This window comes from Rousettus aegyptiacus, unplaced genomic scaffold (genome assembly GCF_014176215.1).
Source record: "Rousettus aegyptiacus isolate mRouAeg1 unplaced genomic scaffold, mRouAeg1.p scaffold_m13_p_5, whole genome shotgun sequence".
NCBI lineage: Eukaryota > Metazoa > Chordata > Mammalia > Chiroptera > Pteropodidae > Rousettus > Rousettus aegyptiacus.
Genome location: NW_023416308.1, coordinates 56,515,942 through 56,539,745, shown reverse-complemented (window position 1 = coordinate 56,539,745; position 23,804 = coordinate 56,515,942). Strand labels below are relative to the sequence as shown.

Genomic DNA, 23,804 nt, shown 5'->3' with positions numbered 1-23,804 from the left:
ACATTAATGGCTTCTCAATAGAAGAAAATTTTCTAAAAACATTAGGTCAAATGAATGATTCAATGTGATAGCAATTTAATAGCAAACCTGGGGAGCCCTTGATTGAGAACAAATTGAATTTATGAGAACATGGCTTCTGCAGGAGGCCTTTGTGCTTCATCATTTGCTCAGACCTCTTCAACATGAAGAAATGAAGAGACTATGCACAGTTTTCTAAATTGTCTATTTTCAAATTAAATACCTGTGTTAGTGATCCTATATAATACAAATGTCATAGGGGATGGAGGTTGCTTTCCAGAATCCTGCCCATATAACACTGAATCATTACAGCTAAGTATAAAATTTAGTAAGATTTCTGCAAAGTGAGTGGAATCTGTATAACATTCAGAAACTAACTACTGTCATACATTGGTTGTCTCTGAGATATTTACCTTTTACTATTTTCAGAGATGTCTGGTATAAATTAGCTGTAAAAGCCTTTGAAGAGAAAATTTACTCCTTGATTTTTTTTAAAAAATGTCAAAAGATGGCAAAAATATGATGATCATCATTAACAGGACTTAACAAAGTTATTATGTTAATATAATATTAATGTAATCCACTCCTAAATATATACAGGAAGCTAAATGCAGCCAATGTTTAGTATATAATATCTAAAAATATACTTTTCTCAGTAGATAGGATATCAATAAACCAAAACTAATATTATAATTATAAAGCTCATTTTAATTTTTATTATAGTTGAAAATTATATTTAATCTATCTTGAAAGGTAAATCACATCACTAATTTTCCAAAATATTTTATAACAATATATTTATATAACTCTTTTAGATTTACAAGGATTTAGAAAAATTATCTGTCGATAGTAATTTTCTAATTATGATGAGCCTTATTATGAAAAAGTTTATATTCTTCATTCATGGAACTACTCTGTCATTTTTATTACCACCCTAGGCTTGACTAAAAAAATTGTTAACTCAAATATATTTTGATTTAATATAAAAAGAGGCTATCATATTGGAGCTTTGTCTTATACAATAATTATTTTAAAACATTCTTTTACTTGTTAGTTGTTATATAACATTCCAAAATCAAAACATAAACTCTTCGGCTCTTCTCCCTTCTTCCTTTCATCTCTTCTACAAATATTCTTGAAGACCTAATATATACCAAGTACCATGTTGAATATTCAGACAAATGGAAATTATTGAAAATTAGGAAATAATTATAGCCAATGTAACATGTTACAATGAGATGTAAAATATTTGCCCAAAGCACTTGAACATAACACTTATTTTTTTTTTTTTTTTTTTTTTTTTGGTAAAAAGTGTGTCTCTGCCACTGGATTTTAACACACCTGGGGCTGGAATCTTGTCTTGCCCTCCTGTAAACCATTCGTCCCCAACCGTGCCCCCTCCCCCCATTTCCCACCACTCAGCACAGGGCCTTACACATACTAGGCATTCAGTAAATGTTTAGTTAAATAGACTATACTTAGATTAGTACCCACATATCACAATATGTAGGCTTTTTAAAATAATGACTTAAAAATAATTTTAGAACTAATACATGCTTATTGTAGAGAATTGGAAAATCTAAACAAGTATAAAGAATACAATTTAAATAACCTACATTCTCACCTCCAAGCAATAACCACCATATATACTATAATGCATTTCTTTCCAGTGTTTTCCTTTATGGATTTGGCAAATTACTATTTATATATCCATACTTACATAAGTTTTGCCTTCTGCTTTTTTTTTCATATTGTGAACATTACCTATATTGTTAAATAGCTTGATATATTATATAATTTAATGGCTGCCTGATATATTATCATGAGATTTTATGGTTTAAACATTATGTGATTATTGGACAGTTAGTTATTTACAATGGTTTGTAATTATAAATAATTGCACTACTAAAATCAGTATCCTAGGTATATAAATCTTATTTGCTGTCACTGATTATTTTGTTTTGGACCGTATTTGGGAAAATAGCCACATATAGAGAAAAATACTTGGGGATTATGTTCTTAACAATTATGTTCTTAATACAATTTTTTGTTCCAGCTGAAGTTTATAAAAAATTTTGTAGAGTAATTATTACCTATTATTAAAAGAAATATTCCTGTTTAAGAGAACTAATTTAAATGTTTTCATAGAGCTTCAATACTCATAAAGGCAAATCATTTTATTTAACAGTTATTTTCCACAATATTTCCTATTATGCTTTATACGTAGGTGGTTTTTAATAAATATTTTTCAAAGAAGTGAATAAACATAATGGATAAAGTGGAACAGAATAAATAGAACAATGTAAAAGAGTTTAACAAATGAATTATGTTGGTGATTATTCCTGTTTGAATATAGTAGCTAAATTTCAAGTGTTTTCATAGCATCTTATAGATCCTCCCACCAAATTTCCTATCTACGAACAAACTCCAAACTATTTTTAAGTCTGTTCCAATTGTCTATTGCTGCCCCAAAACTTACTAGCTTAAAACATCAATCTATTATTTGCTTTCATAGTTTTGGCTGAGGGACACAGCCAGGTTCTTAAGGTCACTCATGCACGTGAGTTGTAGGGTAGCTGAAGCACAAGTTATTTGAAGACTTCATCACTCCCATGTCTGATGCCTGGGCTGGGATGCCTGGAATAGCTGGAGGCAAGTCAGATCTCCCTCTCTACATGAGCCTCTCCAACTGGCTAACTTGGACTTTCTCACAGAAGTCCATTTAATTAGACTTCTAACTGAGCAGCTGGATTTTCTCATAGGTATTCCGTAAGACCTGGGATGAAGCTGCAAAAGCGCTTATAACCTCTCCTCAAAAGTCAAGCAATGACACTTCTACCATTGTGTTTTGGGTCATATAGTCACAGGCCAGCCCGGATTCAAGGAGGTGAAGGAATAGGCTTCACCTTTCAGTGAGGGAATGGTCTGTATGGACAAGCAGGAAAAAGGAAATGATAGTGGCCATCTTATACACGGGTTGCCACAAAGTGCTAAACACTTTCCTCAAACGCCACCTCTATCTCTACCACATAATTTAAATGTGCCTTTTCCTAAAACATGTTTTGTTTTGTTTTGTTTTTTTCTTCATTAGATTGAAACAACTCTGTAAGTGAAAAGAGAAGGGATCTTTGTACTCACTTCTTTGGACAAATCAGGCTTTATAATCAGATCCGAATTCAAATTAAATGTTAGCTGTGCTGTTCACTAGCAAATTGACTTGGACAAATAACTTCTCTCTAGAATGGAGTACCTGATACCCACTGCCTCGCATAACACCTAAGATATAATGATATTATTGACTAAGTTATTTATTATTTATTGATTAAATCTCTTTGAGATGCCATTATGTCTTCTATGAAATAGGGATAATAAGGCCCATCCCAGTGACAGAAATAAATGAACAAGTTAATTTTTGCAAAATACTTAATACAGTGCCTTAATACAGTACAGTGAGGATATGGTAGATGTTAATATTGTTATTACAGTTAATAATCTTATCATTATTATATTATCATCATTATAGTTGCTCCTGCATATCCCAGTCACCAAACAACTTGTCACACATCTTCTTTAGCACCTGGATCTCATTTATTTTCCTCATCTTGTTTATAGTCACTTTTTTAATGCTTTGAACATTTATATTCGTGACACATCAAACATTCTTCCATAATTACTTGACCTTATCAATCCTAGTAATCATTTTCTCCACTCCAGATAAACACAAATTGTTACTGAAAAGTACCCTATACAAGTTCCTGTTCTTATATTTCCCCCACATAATAACCCAGTTTCCCTGCCTCCTTTCTTTAATTCTAGTTTGTCAGCATTGTACTGGCTTCACTTGACTCTCTAGTCCATCTGCCGGAGCCAGCCGGCTAAAGTCTAACAGCACCTAAAAGAGGGGGGTGAAGCCTAAGAAAAAAGACAGGAAAGAACTTTCAGGAGGGCATGCAGTCACTGCTGCAGCCCCGAGTTTATTTAGCACAGCATATTTATACCCTACAAAGCCCGTGAGAAACAAACACCCACAAGTGTGTAACTAATTGCTGATATTCACTCAGGAAACTTTGTAGCTATCTTAACATACTCTTTCCCATGGTCAAAGGGCATTCAGTTTCTCTCCCCCAAGCCAGGTGCACCTCCTCCCGAGCCAGCAGACTGCACAGCTTGCCAACTTTGCAAAACTCCCAGCTTTACTGGCAGTTAATCTTGCCTCAGAACGGCTCCCAACATCCACCTTGATGCAATGGTCTTTCGTACATTGCATCTCTGATGATAAACCATACCAAATTTGCAGACTCTTAAACCTAAATGGATCCAATTAACTACTTCCGCTGGCCCTGGTCCTGGCTTTCTAGCCTAACCTTGTGAAGTTGGTCAGTTCCACTTCAACATTATGATATCGTATCAAATTTGAAATCCAGTAATATTACAAAATATATTTCATGTCTATCCTCTTTTGTCATGTGTTTTTTCCAAACATTTTCCATTCTTCTTTAGCTCCCAGTGCCATTATCACCCAATCATCTTTACTTATTGTAAATGATTTTTTCTTTAATGAAAAAATGAGAACTTTCCCCAATGAGCTCTCTCGATTTCCCTGTTATTGCCATCTCAAAAGCTTTCTCTCTAAATTCATTGTTTCTTTCCTCAATTCTCTAAGAGAAAAAAAACAGCTATTTCTCATGATTATTCTCTACTTTTTGCCTACAATGCCAATATTTTATCGCCTTCTTCATGGAATAGTCCCTGTCTTCTAAATCTTTGGTCTCTGCTTTCTACTGCTGGTTCTTCTCAGTCTTGATAAAAATGCTAATTTCTCATTTCCTAAGAATGTCATTTGCCTTTTGAGGCTTTTAAACACTTCATTTCATTATCCTTTCCCTATTGAAATTCTCTACCCAGTCTTTACTAACCACTTCCATCTCTTAAGCACTCCACCATTTCTTAGCTCCTTACAGTCCAGTTCAGCCCCTACTGCTCAAACTTTATAATCACCAAATCCAGAGAGCAATTTGCTGCATGAGTACTAATTTTGAAAATGAAGTACTTAAGGGTTTTTTTTTTAATTGAAAATAAAAGCATCCTTGCAGCTTGAATTGTCCACATTAGGAAATAAAGAATGTTAATAAAACTGGCATTGCCTTTTAGCCAGTAAAATATAAACACTCTACATATTTTTAAATGCTATTAGAAACCACTATATTAGAAATAATCATACAAAGGTATATTTCTCCTCATATCAGATCATGATTCTTCAGGTTAGAGTCTACATGTGCATAGATTGATCATCACTATTCTATACCAGATTTTCATGAACAAAAAGGAAATAATCTCTGATTCATTGAACCCTCCTCACCAAAAAAATAGTAATATAATCACACCTTCCTTTTAACTTCCCACAGAAACTTTTCATGCCTCACTTCTAGTATATACCTTTCCTTGGTCATTATTTCAGAGCTTTTCATATCTCCCCTGTTTAAGCTACTTGATAGTCACATCACAGTATGTATACATTGTAGGTTTCCAGAACATGAAAATTTGACCTATACCTTTTTAGGAATAATAGGATCATTTTGGTGCCTGATAGCATTGCCTATCACTCTCTGTTGCTGCCTCTGTAAGTTATGATTGATCTCAAGTCATAGTTGATATTGACTTAGCTTTGTTTGCTACTAATTCATTTTCTTTTCCTACAAAATATAATGCTAATTGGTAATTGCCTCCAAGCACAAAGTGTTATTTAAAAATCAAATCTATAGTTATGTTACCCCCCAGAAATCATAAAAACCAATTTGCATCCCATATTTTTTCACTTTTCATTATTAACATGTATTTTATTAAGACAAGTACATAGTTTGATTGGGTCCTTATGGGAAATACAATTTCTCATGGCTCCTGATCATAGCCTGTACTTAACTTTACTCATTCCCTTTTGTCTATAGGTCCCCCAGGCCCACCAGGTATAGTGATCGTTGAAGAAATCACAGAAAGTACAGCCACACTCTCCTGGAGTCCAGCAGCTGACAATCACAGCCCAGTCTCTGCCTATAACCTGCAGGCTCGCAGCCCATTCTCCCTGGGCTGGCAAACAGTTAAAACAGGTAAGAGGATCTAAGGCAACATCATATGCAGCCAGAGCAGCTTCCGGTCATGAGCTATTTTTGCCACATATATGCTAATGATCTCAGTAAAATCACTTAGTATTCTTGAAACTTTATTTATTACAATATTAACTATTGTTTGATTTTTTAAATAAAGCTACCTTGTTTTCTTCTCAATTCCCAAGGAGGGACTGCATCATTTATATTTGTTTGTTGTTTATTTCTTGTTTATTGAAGTAATTGTAGAGTCACATAGAGGTTGCAAAATAGTACAAAGGTTTTTTGTGGACCCATCCCTTAGCTCCCCCAATGATAACATTTTTATATCAATAGAGCAATTATCAAATCAGAAAACTGACATTGTTACAATGCTATCATCTAAACTACAGACTACATTCCTTTCCCACCAGTTTTTGTATGCAATTTTTAGTGCGTAGTTATATAAAATTCTATGAAATTTTATTGAATAGATTCAAGTTACCACCTAGACAATCAGATACAATTACTTCAGTTTCTTATGCTACCCTTTTATAGTCACACATCTGTTTTATTTATAAAAAGAAAATCTAACATAAAATTGTATTATTCAAAACAGTGCAAAATTTTAATACCTACTTCTAAGATGTTGGAATTATAGTTGCATTATTTTAAAAGTCATTTCTTCCCAAATGGTTTCCATTTCATGTTATAACTAAACTTCTCCTATCTTCAAATGCGGCCATCTGCATGGATATGTGAAATTATGCTCATTTGATAGTTATTAGGTACTTATTTAATGAGTTGGTATTTGAAAAGTATACAATCTACACAATGTAATCTTCAGAAGCAGTTGTGCATACTAAGTAGGGATTTGTGATTTTGTTTTACTATCTAAATATAAAATTGATTTACCTGTTTAGAAGTAAAATATAAAATCAATAAAATATCTGAGTACAGTAACCATAAAACTCAATTAACTAGAATGTTACAAGAGTGAAGTAATTCATTTTGTTGCTTAAATAAATTTGAGCAGAAACATTTTTGTGTAAAAATTTACAGCTTAGAGGAGAGGAAATAAAAATATGCACGCAAAATATAGTTTAGGTTTACTTAATATTAGGTTTCTATATTAACTTATAGAAGAATTCAGTTTGATTATAATTATAGTACACTATGCATGTATACATATTTATTTTGGAATACATATAATTGTGGGATTTGGCCTCATTTTTGGTTCCATGATACCTCTGCAGACCCAGGAAATTGGGAGAATCTCAAAGTTTGTTAGATAATTCTGAAAAGAACACAAATTCAAACCAAATGAACAGATTTATACAAGAATACTTATAGCCTGTGCCCCAGTGCTCACCTATCATTCTTAGTATGACAGCCTAAACCTTTTGCTCTGCAGCCAGAAAATGGATTCATCTCCAGATCTGGCGCTACGGACTCACTAAATTCATTCTCCTACCTGCTGCTATGCTCCCTGCCCACTCTTGACTCACTGTTCATACAACTTACTTCTTGAGAACTTTTCCTTGTGAATACATTGAAATACACATTTCCTTGCTCATCCCATGCCCATGTTCTTGTTCTCCTTATCTTAACACATGGCATGCCATCCGGGACATCTTATCGTCCTCCTATGACAACTATAGTTCCTACTTTTCTTATTCCTTGATTTCTCATGTCTTGGTTCACTTATTTCTATTTTTTCTTATTCGATTGATAGATGGATGATGATGATAGATGATTGATAGATAGATAGATGTATATAAGTATATAAGTGTAAAAATTTACAGTTTTTACTATATACACACATGTATATATACATGTATAACTGAATATTTTTGGCGCAAGCCAGGGATAAATGAGATTGTGTGTGTGTGTGTGTGTGTGTGTGTGTGTGTGTGTAGCTCAGGCATTTGAACTAAATGTTATTTTTTTGGGGGGGGGGGTTGTTTTTTTGTTCTAGAAGTCCCTATTATAAAGTTGTGTTTCATCTTTCTAATGTAATTTGAATGCTAGAAACATTTTTAAGTTGAGAGGGTTTTTTTTTTTTTTTCAATTCAGTTAAGCAGTACTTACTTAAAAATCTATGGCTGTACTGTGTTTATAAGGAAATATATATTTTTCAAAAATATATTTCTGTAAGTGATGAATTTTATTTGCCCTTGATAGTAATAGGGCTCTAGCAAGATTTCCTCTCTGTTGTAGAGGCAGTCCTCAACTTTTGCATGCTCTAAAGTAGCTGTTTAAATGCATTCTGGTTTTAGCACCTAGCACAATCTGATTGTAAGTTTTTTCTTACCATTAATAGGGAAAGAAGTTCCTTTGGAACTATATCAGCTCCACTGGGCAGGTGGACCTTTATTTTCATAGTTGCTACTTCATCTAAAGCAATTTCAGTAGAGAAAAGCTCTAATGCAAAAATGTCTATTAGAGAGAGAGAAAAAAAAGATAGGTCTGGAGTTTGAACTCTTTGATAAATGTATTGTAATTTATAAACTAGTATTTAAAAAGCACTTAAGATTCTTTTATACACCAACATCAATACAGAGAATAGCGAATTCCTCATTTTTGACAAATAAAGTAAGGAATTGTACATGGACCTTCTAGCTGAACACATCTGGAATTAACTTATAAATACTGCATACCCAAAAATCAGACTTGAATCAGGTGACTGTGAGTGAGACTAATATTCATTTTAAAGAAAGTATGAAAACAACCATAAGAAATAGACAATTTCACTTGCAGACCCCTTTTCTAGCCAAATTACTTCTTATTTAGAAACCTGACTTTCTTCTTCCTATTATTGAGTAGTATTTGCTGACCTACTTTTTTACTGTTATCTCTTTAGGAATACCAAATCACTTATAATCACAGAATCAATTTGTCATTGTTTACTTAATTCAAATATGTTTATTAACTATTCTATCAGTGGATATATTTTCCACTATGGATTAATTAAATCTGTCAATGAAACAGACTTAGTTTATTGTTAGTTATTTAATTGTACATTCTTGGATGTAGTTCTTTTATAAGGAAGAGTATTTTAACAAGTTTCTCACACTTAATCAATATGGGATCCTTCACTGTCTGTAGTTGCTGTGTTTTCTCTCGGAAGCAGAATGTTGTCTTTGAAACCGACTTGTCCTCATAGTTCCAGAAAGAATGTCCTTATAAAATGATACTGCAGCATTTTTAAAATACTTACTTGGTATACAATCTCTATTTTCTTTAATCTATAGTATTGCATATAAGAACAAAATTCTAATTTTATTTAAAAAGTTTGTTTCTAATTTATTTCATTTTCAATTTATTTATTGCATGTTACGTCATCAAAAATATTAATACCTCCGACTCATGCTTTTTACACTTATTTTATAGCATTACAAGTAGCAATGAATTTAGAATTCCTAAATCTTTTGTTTTATTTATTTTAAAAGAGAAATTAGATTAATTGATGGTGGAGAGGATGTGGGATGAAAAAGAAGTCTTTAAAATCTATATTTATGACTAAGAAAATATAAATATATGTAACCTTGGGAATAAGATTATTTTTATATTTTAAATTAATTTTCCTCTTTAACATAATGCCTGAAATAATTACATGATTAAAATAGAAATTGTGCCAATTTTAATTATACCTGACAATTTGAACTCCCCTTTCATTCATTCAATGAAAGTTTATTAAGCACCTTCCAGGTAGTGTTCTAGGCGCTTAAAATATATGAGTGATCAGAACAAAGCAAAAAATCCCTATCTTTGTGAAGATCGTATTCACATGGGTGAGGGAAAATAGAGACCACAATAAACAAGTAAATTATATAGTATCTTAGAAGTTAATGAATAAAAAAAAAAGAAAAGAAAAGAAACATCGTATTGTAAGGAGGATCAAAAGTACTGTGTTAGGGACCGTGTATTAGTTGCTGAGACTGCCATAATAAAATACCATAAACTTGGTGGCCTAAACAACAGAAATATATTTTCTTACAGTTCTAGAGGCCGGGAATTCCAAGATCTAGGTGCCAGCCAATTTAATTCTATTCCTAATGAGAACTCTCTTCCTGACTTGCAGGCCGAAGACTTCCCACTGTTTCCTCAAATGGAAAAGAGAGAGAAAGCCAGCTTTCTGACATCTCTTCTTTTAAGATCACTAATCCGTTCAGATCAGTGCCCCACCTTTATGACCTCATCTAACCTTAATTACTTCCTATTTTTAACATAGCTTGGATTAATGTTTTAAAAGACAAGCTATCCATCCTCCAGTGTCTCTCCATTTCTCTCAGGATGAAAACCCATTCTCTTTCTAAATTCTTCAGCCATTCTCCCTAATTTTTACCCTGCTCATGACTCACTGGTGTTTTCATGCTCCTGCATATAATGCTTCTAATGCCTTTGCACTAGTTGTTTTTTTAACTGGGGATGCTTTCCCTCAGATATTGGCATAGCTAAATCCACACTTCCTTCAAAAGTTTATTTAGGTGTATCTTCTCAGCGAGGCTTATCCTGGCCACTCTACTTTAAATTGCAACCTACCTATAGAGGAAAGGGAACCTTTTCATACTGTTGGTGGGAATGAAAATTGGTGCAGCCACTATGGAAAACAGTATGGAAGTTCCTCAAAAAATTAAAAGTAGAGCTATTGTATAACACAGAAATTATACTTCTAGGTATTTATCCGAAGAAACCCAAAACACTGATTTGAAAAGATATATACACCCCTGTGTTCATTGCAATGTTATTTACAATAGCTAAGATATGGAAGCAGCCTAAGTCTCCATCAACAGAAGACTGGATAAAGAAGAAATGGTATATATGCATACACACACATACACATATATACACACATACATAAATATGTATATATATATATATGCATACGTATACACACACATACATACATATACACAATAGACTATTACTCAACCGTAAAAGAGAATAAATTTTACAATTTGTGACAACATGGATGAACCTAGAGTGTTTTATGCTAAGTGAAATAAGTCAGATAGAACAAGACAAATACCATATGATTTCACTTATATGTGGAATCTAAAAACAAAATAAACAGACACAACAGAAACAAACTCATAGATACAGAGACACTATTAATGGTTGCTAGATGGGAGGGGGGTTAGTAAGATGGGTGATAAATAGGAAGGGATTAAGAGGTACAAATTGGTAGTTAAAAAATAGTCACAGGATATGAAGAGATCACTTTGTAAGTTATAAAAATGTCTAATCACTATGTTACATACTTGAAACTAATATAATATGTCGACTATAGTTGAAATTTTTTTTATCATTAAAATTAATTAATTAATTACAACCTGCCTGCTATGAGCTATATTGTGTCCCTGTCCTGAGAAAATTCAAATTTGAAGCCCTAACCCCCAATCGTCTACTTGATACCCTTAGAGGGATATGAGGTTAGAGTTTAAGAGTTTTAGAATAAATATTAAATTGGGAAATTATTGACATATAAACTGCACTTAAAACTACAAGACCGTATGTCATCTCCAAGGATATAAGTATAAAATAAAGAAGAGAAAGGTATAAAAATAGAACCCTGAAGCATTTTAGTAGTAAGAAGTCGTGGAGAAGAGCAACCAACCAAAGGATACAGAGGGGACATTTAGTTAAAAGGAACATCAAGGTAATGTGATATCCTGGGAGACAAAAGAATAAAGTCTGTCAAGGAATAGAAAGTAATCAACTGTGTCAAATTGCTGACATGGCAAGTATGATAAGGATTGAGAATTGATCATTGATTTTAGCAATATGGTTAGCATGGAGAGCATTGGTGACCTTGACAATACCAGTTTTAGTAAAATAGTAAGGACTGAAGTTTCACAAAAACAAGTTCAAGAGATAATGGAAGAAAACCTAATATAGACAATTCTTTTAAGAAGTTTCGCTTTAAAAAGAAGTGGATAAATCCACATACTTTGAAGTCAGAGATGTCATAATTTGTTTATGGGTTTAAGTGGGACAGGAGAAAAAGAAAGGAATTCAGGATAACCCTATGATTTTGGCTCTAACATCTATAAGAATGCAGTTATCATACACCAAATGAGGACTACTACAAAAGTAGGTGGAGAAATACAAGGTTGAGAACCTTATCCGACTAGAAATGTTTAATAAGCCATTGAACATATGAGCCTGAAGTTTAGGGAAGAGGTTCATGGCTGAAAAGTTTGGAGTCATCAGCATATACAAGACTAAATTAGATCACTATGGAGTAAGAAAACGGGAGTTAATAGAACTAGGGTGCATCTAGAAGATGAAAAGAAACCAGAAATGGCCATGGATAAGGGTAGTCAGGTAGTTGAAAAAACAAATTAAGTTTGAAAAGTATTTCAAAAAGAAGAGAATTAGTTACCAAATGCGTCAAAAGATGATATTAGGTCCAGTAAGATGAGGAACAGAGACCTAAGCATAAGGTTTTAGTAACAGAGACCATTGGTAATATTGACAGGAGCAGTTATGGTAGAATGCCAGAGGTAAAAGTTGTATTGGAGTGGGCTCAAGAGAGAATGGATGGAGAATAATTGGAAACATAGAGTAATAGCACAAACAATGCTCAAGAAGTTTTGCTGTTAGGAAAAACAAACAAAGAAACAAAAAAAAACTGGGTAATGGCTGGAAGGAGAGGAAATTTTGAGAGAATTTTGTTTATTTTGTTTTGATTTGGATTTGCTGGGAAGAATACCTGCATCCTTGTATACTGATGGGGGAAAAAATCTGTTAGAGATATTTGTTTGGGAGTGGGTGGGGGAGAGACATAACTGGACTGGTTACTATTCTCTACAATATCTTAAGAGAGCCACCGTTTGAAAGGCATAAAGTTTCCTCAGAAGGGATTTAAGTTTCTATTTATTGGAAGAATGGCTAGAAAGATGAACGAATTCCAAAGGTCGCACTAAAATTATTTCAAAGAATAGGGAAGGGGGGGCACTGGAATAAAAAAGAAAATGAGCAGAATTCTGTGGGGATTAGAATAAAAGGAATGAGAGATGACCTAAAAGTCTGGAGTTGCTTGAGGAGACTGACATAAACAGAAATAAATGAAACAGTATGGTAAGTCCTGATGAACCCGACACAAGTATTGGTGATAAAATGTAGGTAGGAGCTAGGGAAGGCTAAGTGTCTGGGGATCTGTTCTTTTCACCTTTATGTTTGGCAGACACAGATCGGCATTTTAGCAAGCTACGGACTGAACAATGACTGTTTTTTCCCCTGTTAGACTCTAAGAATATTACTCAGTTTTCAGTGCAGTAAGAGGGGACAGATATTTTTCCAGGTCTTATTTCACTATTTTAAATAAATCAGCTGTGCAGGGCTATGAGGTCTGTCAGGCAGCCTACTGCCTTTACTCTGGTCATTCACCTTTCCACAGATCTGATTATTTGATAAAATTATCTTGATACATTTCAAAAGAGATTTTTAAATCCAAATGCATTTAATTCCACCTTGTCATAGTAAAACTGCACTGAGTTAAGAGCTACCCACCCCTCTCCCAATGCTTAAATAGAAGTCCAGGACTAATATAAATCCAGAGGATCTTGACACATCATAAGGGAGATACTCCTTTTTTTTTCCATAGTCATCTGTGTAACAAATGTTCTTCCAGAAGTATTTCCTAGACAGCAGAGATGAGCGAACAAGAAAAACAGTCTCAAATAATGCATATATACTATGTAAGAAGTATTTTATTTTGTGGTAATTATATCGACAATTTTATGGTTTAATAAAATCTAAATGTAGTACAAAAGTTACTGCAAGCGAGTCCAGAGCTTCCTCTTAGATCCCACATGCCGGAGTTTGCCGGAACTGTGAGAGACATACTGCTCAAGAAATTTCCCTAGAAATTTTACAACTATTTGTTTAAATTATAGCACTAATTAGGCTCTTATCTGAGAATTATCTGAGGCTGAGGGATTAACAAAATGATTTCTAGTGTAGATCATGACAAGTTATGTTATAACAATTTATGTATAGAGATGAGATGAAAGAATTCTAATTGACTACAACAGATTTTGACATGTGCTAGTGCTTACTTCCTGAAGATTGATTTTGATTTTACTAATGAGACCAGAGGTGACATCATGGCCATGTGTAATAATGAAGTATGCATAAACCTGCTGATCCTGTTAGTGCCTGTGATATCCTTGATTGCCACTTGTAACCTTTTTCCAGTCCTCTTAATGACATGAAATCTGTCTCTTCATAGTCCCAGAAATCATAACAGGGGATATGGAGTCAGCCATGGCAGTGGACTTGAACCCCTGGGTGGAATATGAATTTAGAGTGGTTGCCACCAATCCTATTGGGACTGGAGATCCAAGCACCCCATCTCGAATGATCCGCACAAATGAAGCAGGTAAGAATTTTGAAGAGTCAGAATTCTATTTGATATGCCTCTAATCACTTTGCAGGCAAGTAGAATTAACCACGATTACTTGTTTTAGTATAATTTTTTCCTGATTCATTTATCTAGATATCATAATAACATTTTCTTTAAAATTATTTTTATTTTATTTGTTTTCTGAACTTTTCTTCTTGTTTCCACAAATAAAGGTATCTAGGTGCTTTAGTTTCCTCCCAACCCTGTGCCCATCTTCAAGTTACTAGAAAATTGAAGTAATTTTTTTTCTAATTATATACTCATTCAATATAGCAAATCTATAACATTCATAATAGATTGGTTGACTCTTTTTTCTCCAGTGATAACAGTTACTTTTAATAATAGTGTACTTCCTTAAGACTCTTTATGTTACCCTTCACTATCTGACATGGTATAAATTACACTTTGCAAAGACATAGTCTTAACTCATTGCCTTCTTGACATCCATGTGAAAATAAATACCCATTTCCTTCCTGACTTAGAAAACACAGCATTCTTCTCATCTTTTAGACTAAAGTATCTTTGATCAAATGTTTTTAATGCCCATATAAGGGGAATTAACAGCTTTATGTAAAAAAGAAATTATCTTCCCAATGACCTAGATGAAAATGAATAAAGAACATTTTTAGTAGAGCTTTGATTAATCTAGGAAAGTCTAATTGAAATTAATATTTTATATCCCTATAAAATTGGATATAAAAAACATCTAGTAAGGTACTAGCTTAGGCAAACACACATGTTAATAATGTTGATGAGAACAGTCTGAAAACAATAGAGAAATGGGGTTGGAGTTAGGTTGCAGATACAAGGCGTAAAAAACAAATTTTTATGTTTTTACATTCAATAATAATATGAATCCCAATAATTATTAGAATATTAGTATAAAAATGAGAATTTTGACAGAACAAAAAGACAACAGTGAATGGGAGAAGATATTTGCCAATGATACATCTGAAAAGAGGTTAATATCCAAAATTTGTAAAGAACTCATACAACCTAACACTAAAAAAAAGGTAAATAAATTAAAAAATGGATAAAAGACTTGAATAGACATTTCTCTACTTATATGTGTAAATCTAAAGAAGAAAATAAACAAAACAGAAAAAGACTGATAGTTACAAAGAGCAAACTGATGATTGCGAGATGGGAAGGTGTTTGGGGGCTCAGTGAAAAAGGGGAAGGAATTAAGAAGTACAAATTGATAGTTACAAAATAGTCACATAGATGTCAAGGAAAATAATTAATAAGGAAAATAATAATATTAAAGCAACTATATTTTGTGCCAGGTGTGTACTAATCAGGAAGATAACTATAAATTATATAAATATCTAACAGCTATGCCATATACCAGGAACTAATATAAAATAATATTGAATGTCAACTCTAATTGAAAAACAAAATTTTCTTAAAAATAAAGAACAACAACAACAAAAAGAATGGAGAATTTGTCTTATTTGTTCACCATTCTATCTTCAGCACCTAAATAGTGTCAGGCACTAGTACTCCATATGTCTTTGTTGAAAGGCTGAAAGGGAAGATTTTTTTTTTTTCCTTTATATGACCCTGAACACACCAGTACCTGGGTCAGAGACACATGTACATAGAAGATTAAGAATTAACTGTTGTCTACTTTGTTTTATAGTTATAGCATTGGACTAAAAATGTGATTTGTGACTTCTCACAAATTGAACGAAGCTTATAATTAAAATAATCAAAAGAGTTGATTATCTAAAATGCACTAGGTTTAGGCCTTTAAAAAAGTATTTCTCTAAAATACACTGATTTCACTCATATGTTGAATATAAACCTGAAAGCAATAAATGAAGAAGACAAACAAACAAAAACTCACAGACACAGACAATAGTATGATTCTTACCAGAGGAAAAAAGTGTTAGGGGGAGGTAAGTAAGGGTAAAGGGGGTCAAATATATGATGACAGAAGATTTGACTTTAGGTGATGAACACATAATGCAATATACAGATGACATATTATTGAATTGTAACCTTGAAACTAATATAATTTTATTAACCAATGTCACTCGAATAACTTAATTAATAAAATAAATAAATAAATAATAAGGTATTTTACCTTAATAAGGTAAATAATAAGGTAAAATACCTTATTATTTATTTATTTACTTTATTAATTAAGTTATTCGGGTGACATTGAATAATTGGTTCTTTTAAACAAGAAATAAAGAATAACCATACAAAAGATGTTCAGATTCTTTCCATTTCCAAAAATTAAGCAACTTAGAAAATAAAAGATAAGGTAGCCTAAATATGTTGGAAAAGATTCATTCACAGAAAATTCAACCTTTCTGTTTTTGTGATTTGCCTATTACAAGTTTTTTTTTTTTTTTTTTTTCCCCTGCTACTTTTTCAACAGTGTGAGTTTTAAATGAACATAATTGCCTGGTTGGATTTTCATGCATTCATAAAATCAGCCATGCTTTCATTGTGTACAGGTGTTCATTAATTAAGAGCATAACAGGTTAGTTGTTCCTCATTTCATGTGCTCACCGTGAAGATATTGAAATAACTGCCAATATCAGTACTTATGCACACATGTTTTCTAAAAAGTAAAGTCTTATTTTGCATATTGTTAATTGAGTTCAAACAAAGGCAAAGATTGCTGCCTAATTTAGAGGCTCTCTATAAATATTCATTTCAAAAATAATCCATTTGGGATGAATAATCCTTTTAGACTTTTTATAGTATAAATTTTCTAACTCTATTAAAAAGCATTTTAGTAAAAACACTTTTACTTTTCCACCTGAAATGTATTTAGATGATGCATTTTAGAAGATTTCTTCCTCATCTATTTTTGCATCTACCTCAATCATACAGCTCCTGTCTCTCCGTTTTATCAAGTTCTATATACACGGTATATTTTAGTCCATTAAAATCTTATGAAAGAGAAGAGAAATAGCATGAAAAATGCATGAAGTACGCTACTTTGAAAGTGAATTCAGGAAGGCTTGTACTGCCTATTTTATGTTTCTTATGTTTTAGTACCACACAGGGTTAGAGCTTCTAATGGTGTTGAACCAAGTGTTGAGTTTTGTGCCTGTTTTGTCAGGCAGCACAGATTAAAAGGGACACCAATATCTTGAGACATCCTCCCAAATGACACACTGTCTCCATTAAGTACATGTCCTGTATTTTAAAAGATGATCTTGTTCTAATGGACCAAATAAACTTTGAAAACAGGCGGAGTTGCTGCTTAGGAAGGTCTCACATTCAGGATATTAAGTTGAAAGTTTTATGTCTCTATAAAATTCTCTTATTTACTAAACTATTCTAAATCCAAAAGCAGCTTTAATAAAGCATTTTTACCTTTCCTACACACCAAAAAGTTAATATTTCTTGCAATTTCTTCTAAAATATATTTAGAATTTTCGAGTCATTGAAACATTGTTAGTAGTCAATAAATATAAGGTAAATTGGTTCAGTCTGACTTTTTATTAGTAAGGTGTCAAAATAGTAATACAAATATATGTTTTTTTACTTTAATGTACATTTATGTTTATTTCCAGTACAATTTTATTATAAATTATAGTTAGATGATAGATGATAGATAAATAGATAGATAGATGTAAATATGCCTGTGTGCCTGTGTTTAATTCTGGTACTGTGTTACATTATCAAAATGACATATAAATTTTAGTTATGTAATAGAAATGCTTTCTCTGTCATTTAAAAACATGGTGAGAGAAAATCACACTTTAGGAGATTAATCTGAAATATATGCTATGGTAGAAATGGAAAAAAATGTAAAAGTGAATACATCCCTTAAACGTTAATATTCTATAAGTTATATATTTAGAACAGTAATTGTAAATGATAAATGAAAAGAAGAGAAATTAGTGATGTAACCTGTAATTTAGAAAGGTTCAGTCTTCTCAGTATAAAATGTTTTATTACCAGTGCTCTTGGTATAAATCTCAATATTTGTGGTTACTTTATTTCAAATTATTATATATATATGTGTGTGCATGTGTGCGTGCATGCGTGCATGTGTGTGTGTGTGTGTGTGTGTGTGTGTGTGTGTGTGTGTGTTTCTATCTTCTATCTGTACTTAAGAGTTTGAGTTTTGGAGTTAGGTGGATTTTGTTAATGTTCTTCTCTGCCGCTTACTGATAGTGAACATAGGTAAAACATATATTTTTCAAGGCTCAATTTTCCTACTTATAAAATGAGGTAATATAACTACTTTCTCCTTTGGAAGACTGTATTAAATAAGATAATACATGCAGAGAGCCTAGCATTGTGCCTGACACATGGTAAATGCCTAATAGTAGCCATTTATTATTATTTTTATTATTATCATTATTATTATCATTATCATTCATTCTATTGAGTTATTTATCAAGTGGAAATTTAAACCATGGTAATCATGCCTTAGTTGCTTTTTTCATATTGAAGAAACATTTTCAGGTTAAATATATGTTTGTGGATATAATTAGGCCATCCATTCTCTTGGCTTGCAACTAGATCCTCCAAAATGATCTCCTACTAAGAAGTCTCTGCTGTAGACTGTGTGTCATCAGGCCCTGCTGCTCAACCCATCTGAAGGGCTTGGCAATCAAGAGAACCTTTCAGAGTGTGGTGCATAATAAAGACCATGCCTCTTCTCTAAATCTCCCTTACCCTCCACGTATGGCCTTCACATGCTGCTTTTCTTATCTAGCCAGGCCTCAGTCTATAAGTGGATTGCAGTAGTGCCCCAACGTGTGGACATTTTCTTTGCTTCTTATAGCATAGATAAGACAAAAGGAGCAGAGAAAAAGAAGTGTCAAATGAAAGACTATGTTTTGAAAAATTTGTTCCACATTCAAATAGTTTTCCAGTTGTTTAGTACACTATATTCTGTCCTACCATTCTCTTTTGACACCAAAATGGAAAATGTCACACACATAATTGTCCAAAAAGGAAAAATTTTTTTTACATTTAAGAGATTAATGCTCAGCCAGGTAAATATGAGTATCAATTAGACAAACAGATGAAAATCTTTCCTAGCATTACTACTTTCTGTACTATATCATAGTTATATAACTAGTTTACTAAACAGCCTGAACTCTAGAATTTAAGTATAAAATAGTTTTCTTTTTCTCTCACCACTACTCTCCAATATGATACATCTAATCTCTGGCTTTAGCCTCAACTATATCCAAGGCAGGTTTAGGTACTAGGGCAGTCTCATTCTCAGGTATTAAAAAAATTTCATGTAAATAAAAACTTTAATCTCACTTCCAACTTCTTGTTTTTCTCCCTCCATCCCAGCAAAGGCTTGATCCAGGGATATTGATCCATCTTTTTTTTCTTCTTTTCACTTCCTTCCCCCACCTTCAAACTGCTACTCTGGGCACTTTCTGAGACAGGCAAAAAGAAGAGGAAATCTAGTTAGGTGGTACAACTTATGGTTCTCATATAGGTGTTGAGTGCTCCATGTGATGGCATTTGTCCACATCTTTCTTTCTCTTAGAGGGAGAATTGGGTTCTTTGATGACTTTTCTATCCTAGTCTAACAGGCAGCCTGACTGGGTATGATTCTAACAGGCCTTTTTAAGCCCACCTCTCATTGTGTCGACTGGCCCACAGTAATCATTTCACATTTCTTTCCTGCCAAACTCTAGAAATACAGAGTGTTCTAAAAAACTATTTGACTCTCTTCTAGTAGCATTGTGTGGGGCTGGGTCATTGTACAAAACTCTCAGGCTCAATGGCATCCAGCAAGTATGTGAAGAGTAAGCAACTGTACTCTTTGTAGCAGTTACTTTGCTTCTCTTCTCACTTAGCTTGAGAGGGAAATAACAGTCCCACTTCCCTTCTATTGATGAATAGTGGTAGAGGGAGATGCCGCAGCCCATCCATCTTCTAAGTTGACAGCCTTCTTTCAAAATATTTCTTGTGCTAAAATTCTTTATATATGAGCTGGTGAGGGGTAATGGGAAGGGGTCATGAAATTTTATTTCTCTATTTCGTACCAATTCTGTGGTTTTGTCTAGCCCACCTCACTTTAACATCCAAGGTTATATGTAGCTCAATCCAAGTCCAGAAAAAAAACGTATTTAACTTTCTACTACAATTTCATAATTTCTTTAGTTGTACATTATCTTCCTTTTTCTTAAAGGATCTTACTTCATTCGTATCTTCACAGTTCTTGTTCATGATAATTACTTAGAAAATGTTGTTGACTTCAAAAGTTATGGAAAGAACACAATAAAATATTATTGTAATATTAGAGGATTGAATTAAATTTTTCTGGGGATGTGTGGATTTGCCTTGTAAATGGCTTTCAATGGAGCTTTGAAGGTCAGACCAAATGGACTCAGGCAGAATTATTTATAGGAAGAAATTAAAACTATAGTTGCCAAGCACTAGTGTGTGCAGAGAAAAGGCATAAGGCTATGCGGTATTTCAAGGTCTTTCTGGTCTATTTCTAAGAAAATACATAGAAAGTATAAATCATGCAGCTGAAATAATTGGGAAATTCTAAAAGAAAATATTATTAAATGAACATTATAGCTTTCTTCAACCCGTTGAGTAATTTAATTATATTAAAGAAATGGTTCTTAGTAACATTAAGATAGGGGAAAAGTCATGGCAAGCAAGAGAACTCTAAAACCAAATATCAATAATTAGGAAAAAAGGAGATAACACTATGGCTCATTTAGCAAACAGTACTTTCAAATCATGAGACCACTTTGGTTTGGGCAAGTATTTTCTGCAAAATATATACAAGAAATAGATCTTCAGTTTCAGAGGCATTTTGCAAGCAAAGATGGTAAATTATTTTTAAATGTTTTTTTAACAGAAACCTGACTAATTGTTAGGTATGTCTTTATCTAATAAATAACAAAGTGACAGAACAGTAGACGATTTAAGCGTGCAAGATAAATGGACAATAAGAGATTATCAACCCAGTAATAAATGTGACACACTCAAATTAGACTTTTTTCTAACTTCCTCATCCCCATAATACCATACACCATTCATAAATCACAAACCATGTTCTAGGCCCTGTGCTAAGCATTTGCCCTTCATTCTATCATTTAATTCTCATATTAACTCTCTAAAACAAGGAGTGTTTATCTTTATTTTACAATTCAGAAAAAGAATTAGAGAGATTTAAAAATTTGCACAAGTTCACCTAAGAAGTGACAGAGCTAAAATTCTAACCCAGACCTTACACAAAAGATGGTGCCTCCCAAGTGTCTCCCTCCCAGCTTCTTTCTCTTTTTTTTCCTTCTTCTCTTTTTACCATATGTGTCAACAAATTTCATTTAAAGATTATTTTACCCATCCTCTGCTTCTACTTCCTTATAGACTGGTATAAATAAAGTTAAGAGAATATGAGTTGGTAAACACCATTTGTTGCATATACTCACCTCTTTGCTCTTGACGTCATTCATGAAAAGTTTCATAAATCTGAGAAGTCTTACATTTCCTAAAATATCTTAGTAACCTCTTTTGCAAACCAAAAATGGTATGTTCCTTAATTTCCAAATTAAAACCAGCTAAACCAAAATTGAAAGCATAGTTCCATTCCCATGGGACTATCAAAACAGTATTATAAAGGTTTCCAAAGATAACTACAGCATAGGAAACCATCAACAAAATGAAAGAACAACCTACTGAATGGGAGAAGCTATGCACCAATGATACATCCAGTAAGGGGTTAATATCCACAATATATAAAATTTATACAACTTAACAACAAAAAGACAATCCAATTTAAAAATAGACAGAAGTCCTGAATAGACATTTCTCCAAAGGTAACAGACAGATGGCCAATAGGCATATGAAAAGATGCTCAAGGTCACTAATCATCAGAGAAATGCAAATTAAAACCACAATGAGATGTCACCTCACACCTGTGAGAATGGCTATCATCAATCAACAAAAAAACAAGTGTTGGCAAGGATATATAGAAATGGAACCATCGTTTATTGTTGGTGGGATTACAAATTAGTGTAGCTGCTATGGAAAACAATATGGAGATTCCTTAAAAAATTAAAACTAGAATTGCATATGACCCAGAAATTCCACTTCTGGGTATTTATCCAGAGAAATCCAAAATACCGATTTAAAAAGATATGTGCATCCTATGTTCATTACAGCATTATTTACAATAGCCAAGATATGGAAGCAACCTAAGTGCCTAACAATAGACAATTGGACAAAGAATATGTAGTACATATATACAATGGAATATTACTCAGGCATAAAAAAAAAAAGAAATCTTATCATTTGCGACAACCTGGATAGACCTAGAAGGTATTATGCTAAGTGAAATAAGTCAGACAGAGAAAGACAAATACTATACAATTTCACCTATATGTGGAATCTAAAAAACAAAATAAATGAACAAGCAAAACAAAAACAAGTTCATAGATACAGAAAACAAACTGATGGTCGCCAGATGGGAGTGAGACTGAGGGATTTTTAATAAATACACATCAGCAGTCATAAAATAGTTACTGGGATGTAAATTACAGCATGGAGTATATAGTCAATAATATTGTAACAACTATGTATGGTGTCGGAGAGTACTAGAATTATGGGAAGATCACTTCACAAGTTATATAACTATCTAACCTTTGGGCTATACACCTGAAACTACTATAATATTGAATGTCAACTATAATTGAAAATAAAAAAGAAATTTTAAAAAATCACATTTGACCAGACTCATGCTGAACTTTTAGTGTTTACCATAGAAGACTTCATCATTTTCTCTTTTTCTAATCTAAATGTATAATAACATTATATAATATGTATAAATTATAGTTTCAGGTACTGTGGTAAATAATTACAAAAATAACCTTAAAATGTAGGTACTGTTATTATCTGCATGAGGCCACTGAAAAGCAAAGAGGTTAAATATTTTCAGCCAACCAGTTAGAATTTTTCTCACTCCCACAAGAACACATTTACCATTTGTGTATACATTTTCTCTCTCCTATTGATAAGAATAAAAGCATTATTTGAACTGTTTAGGAAACATCATTGGTATTTTTTATCTTGGAAACTCTTCAAATTTAACTCTCTCTATAAAATGAGCTTAAATGATAATTAACTGTATATTATTGATGTGTTGTGTACTTCAATTCGGATGGGAAAAAATGTTTTTTAAATTTCTCTCTAAACTCCCACCTTTACTATATAAACAACTTCCTTCCTTCTTTCTATTCATCTGTAACTCTTTTCCAAACCAATGACTGAATTACTATTAAGCTCCTAAACTATGTGGCTTCCCCTAGGTCTCTAATAAAGCTGTATTATTT

At 32.8% G+C, this 23,804-nt stretch overlaps 1 protein-coding gene across 4 annotated transcripts in view; it reads left to right on the top strand.

Moving 5' to 3' along the window:
- The window catches only part of CNTN5 (contactin 5), a 1,096,099-nt gene that overhangs the window by 1,017,692 nt on the left and 54,603 nt on the right, over window positions 1-23,804 (top strand). For all 4 annotated transcript variants that reach the window (XM_016134020.2, XM_016134019.2, XM_016134021.2 and 1 more), the window contains 2 exons: window positions 5,964-6,122; window positions 14,338-14,487. In XM_016134020.2, the coding sequence (XP_015989506.2) occupies window positions 5,964-6,122; window positions 14,338-14,487 (309 nt within the window). The remainder of the gene's footprint in view (window positions 1-5,963; window positions 6,123-14,337; window positions 14,488-23,804) is intronic.